General features: G+C 36.8%; 1 protein-coding gene across 1 annotated transcript; it reads left to right on the top strand.

The window, feature by feature from the left end:
• Positions 1–558: 558 nt before the first annotated feature.
• LOC140341779 (galactoside alpha-(1,2)-fucosyltransferase 2-like) lies at positions 559–1,482 on the top strand. Its single transcript, XM_072427653.1, has one exon. It carries the CDS (start codon positions 559–561, stop codon positions 1,480–1,482), a length of 924 nt encoding a protein of 307 aa, XP_072283754.1.
• Positions 1,483–3,516: the final 2,034 nt, after the last annotated feature.

The following is a 3,516-nucleotide window of genomic DNA, read 5'->3' as shown; positions in this document are numbered from 1 at the left end:
TATGGAGGACACCAAAAAAACAACTTTAGGCATCCGAATCAAGATACAGCTTTGCACCACAGCAGTAGTGGGCAAGCTATTTGTCATACCTTGAAGTATCAGATAGATGACTGAGATCTTTATGACAGATGATGGAGAAATTTTAACAGATGGTCCGCTGGACAGAAAACTCAAAAGCTGGGCACTGCAGCAGTACATTTTACACCCGAGATCTTTATGACAGATGATGGAGAAATTTTAACAGATGGTCCGCTGGACAGAAAACTCAAAAGCTGGGCACTGCAGCAGTACATTTTACACCCTCTAAGTTATTTTTAACAATGTCTTCTCATTAAAGGCTACCTAAATGCTCTAATAAAGGACTATAGGCCATTCACTTTATATATATACACTGTAATTATTTTTTTTTTTTTTTTGCTAATGTGTACTTTTTTCATTTTATCTTTAGCTATGTTCCCTGGAAAAATGAACAAGTATCTCTTATGGTTCATAGGAGTTACAATGATTTCCTTCATTTTGAATGTTTCAGATATTTTCACCTATAAAAGGAATATCAATATGTGTAAAGACATTATGAATCACAGCAAACCACATTCTACGATAGAAATGCCAAAACCTCTGACCGGTATGTGGACTGTCAACACGGTTGGCCGCCTAGGGAATTTAATGGGAGAGTATGCCACTCTTTATTCTCTTGCCAAGCTGAATGGCAGACAAGCCTATATCTTACCAAACATGCACAGCCAGCTAGCTAAGATCTTTAGGATAAAATTGCCAGTGATTCACCAGGATATATTTGACAGAATCAAATGGAGAAAATTTGTACTTCATGACTGGATGTCTGAAGAATACCGACATATTGAAGGAGAATATGTTTACTTCAGTGGCACCCCATGTTCTTTTACATTTTATCACCACTTAAAAGAAGAGATTCTCCAAGAATTTACATTCCATGACCTTATTAAAGAAGAGTCCTATGAATATCTGAATAATGTGCGTGGTGACAAGAAAAATGTTACTTTTGTAGGTGTACATGTCCGAAGAGGAGACTATTTAACAGTTATGCCTAATGTATGGAAAGGTGTGGTTGCTGACAAAGGATATTTGAAAAAAGCCATGGACTATTTTAGAAACAAGTATGAAAACCCACAGTTTATTGTAACCAGTAATGGGATGGACTGGTGTAAACAAAATATCAATAATTCATTTGGAGATGTTCATTTTGCTGGTGATGGAAAAGAGAGATCTCCAAGTCGGGACTTTGCCCTCTTGGCACATTGTAACCACACCATCATGACTATCGGGACCTTTGGTATTTGGGCGAGTTACCTTGCAGGTGGTGAAACCATTTATTTAACAAACTACACATTGCCTGACTCTCCTTTCCTTAAAGTTTTTAAATATGAAGCTGCTTTCCCTCCAGAATGGATTGGGATTCCTGCAGACCTCTCTCCACTTCTGAATAAGGAGAAACCTAAATGACCACTTAGGAACAGTTTGTTTTAAAAACTGAATCCATATTGTATAAAAGCATTTTATTGTGGTAACAGTCAGGAAAGTGGAAGAGGAAAGAGGCAAGCCTACTCCAGATATGCATTTAAATTCAAAATAAAGACAAGAGGCGACTGGGGTTTGTAGGCTAATTATGAGAATTGTATTATGTGGTGAGTTAAATTCGTAATCATACAACACACAGTCAATACATATTCATAATAGAGAGCCATTTACTCTCACTTATGTAAAAGCATATGATCACACTATTTGCCAATGCGGAGCTAAATCTTATGAGTGGTCTGCTGCTGGAACTCCCTCTTCGTTGAAATAGCACTGCTACTAAAATTCCCGGCATTATTTGTGTCTATAAAACAGTCCAATACGGGGCCATGCATAGGCTATAAACTGCTGGTCTATAAACACAAGTGATGCCAGGAATTGTAGTAGCGGCGCTATTTCAATGCAGCGGCGGGCCAGCTGCAGTTCATATTTTGGATTCCTTTGGGGGCCAAAAAAAGGACGTTGGGGGCCAGAGTTTGACACGCCTGCTTTGGAGGAAGTAGCCAAAGGTGGGGCTGATTAGATAACAGACAGTATTGAAATCATCTTCTATAATGAAATTGGACAAGTATGAGTATGAGGATATAAATAATATATATTGACCTTCACCAAAATGTATGTTGAGGAACGCTCTATATGGGATTTTAACAGTTGGTAAGGCAAGGATCTATGGAACAGAATGGTCTTTCCCCTTCTTCTTTCTCTCACTTGCACTCTAAGAAATACATCTAAAGACTGGTGAGCACTTATATCTATTAATAGGTGTATTTCATAATAATATATAGAATTTTATATTTTAGTTTTTGTAAATAAATTGTATAAATAGCCAGAATATTTTATGTGTTTGATAAATATATATGGGTTTATATACCTGTATATAGGAGATTCCCTATCATATCATGTTCTTGCAACAGAAAGTGTGGGGAAATCTGTGCAATCTCTTTGTGTGACAGTACTTACCTGGACAACTAGAAAGGTTAACAGGAACCATAGACAGGGAAGAAACTGACAAGGAAATATCCAAAAAGAGTCAGAAATAAGCTGGGTCAGTAACAGAAGTCAGAATCAAGTAAAGTATCATAAGTAGCAGGAGTACAGCCGAAGATCTTCCAACATTGGAGTTTTGAAGGTCTTAGCAACAAATGGTTCCCCGGCACCAGAATTGTCACACATGCCTTGAGATGTATGCACAAACATGCAAAATTCAATGACACAAAATATAATGTTAATATAAAATAGTATTTCTGCATGTGGTAGTAAAAAGACTAGCATATAAAATCCATGTAATATATGAAGGCTTCAAGTGCTTGACCAACAGCATTTGGAGCTTGGTGGTTTTGCTGGAGATCAGCTTTAAAGAATAAAATGCGTAAATCCACAGATGAATGTACAAATACAGCTCACTTGAATATTATCAAATATTTTTTTCTGGCTTTAAAAGTGCACATGAAATAATGTCACAGGAAAGTGAAACAACTTGTATTTTATTTACAGCAGGAATAAGCAACCTGGGAGAGGCTAAAACCTACCTGAACAACTTGGAAGAGGCCAAAGATCACCAAGGTGCAGCACATTTTGCAGAAAACCTAGCAAGGTTCTATTGAAAAGCAAGCAGCAGTGATAAATATATATCAGGGAAAAATAATATATTTCACCCCAAAACACTGGAACCATTTTTGTTTAACTAAACTAAGTACAGAGCATCTCAGCGTCTCCAGACTGAAACAATTATACATTGTCCCGATCCCAGTGGACCAATGTCTTACGCTATTTATAGAGAGAAGCCTTGTAGTTCCCACTTTGAAGACAAATGAATATTTTGGCCAGATATGGTAATTGCGTAACATCAAATGCACAAAGCAGTTTTTTATTTGGTTAGATTTTTTTCTTCTCTGTTCCTTTCATCATGATCAACATGGTAATGAAAGCTATAAAATAAAACATTTCTTTTTTCAATATACA

The sequence above is a fragment of the Pyxicephalus adspersus genome, chromosome 12 (genome assembly GCF_032062135.1).
Source record: "Pyxicephalus adspersus chromosome 12, UCB_Pads_2.0, whole genome shotgun sequence".
Lineage (NCBI taxonomy): Eukaryota > Metazoa > Chordata > Amphibia > Anura > Pyxicephalidae > Pyxicephalus > Pyxicephalus adspersus.
The sequence above is the reverse complement of the archived record's forward strand: the minus strand, read 5'-3'. Positions and strand labels throughout refer to the sequence as shown.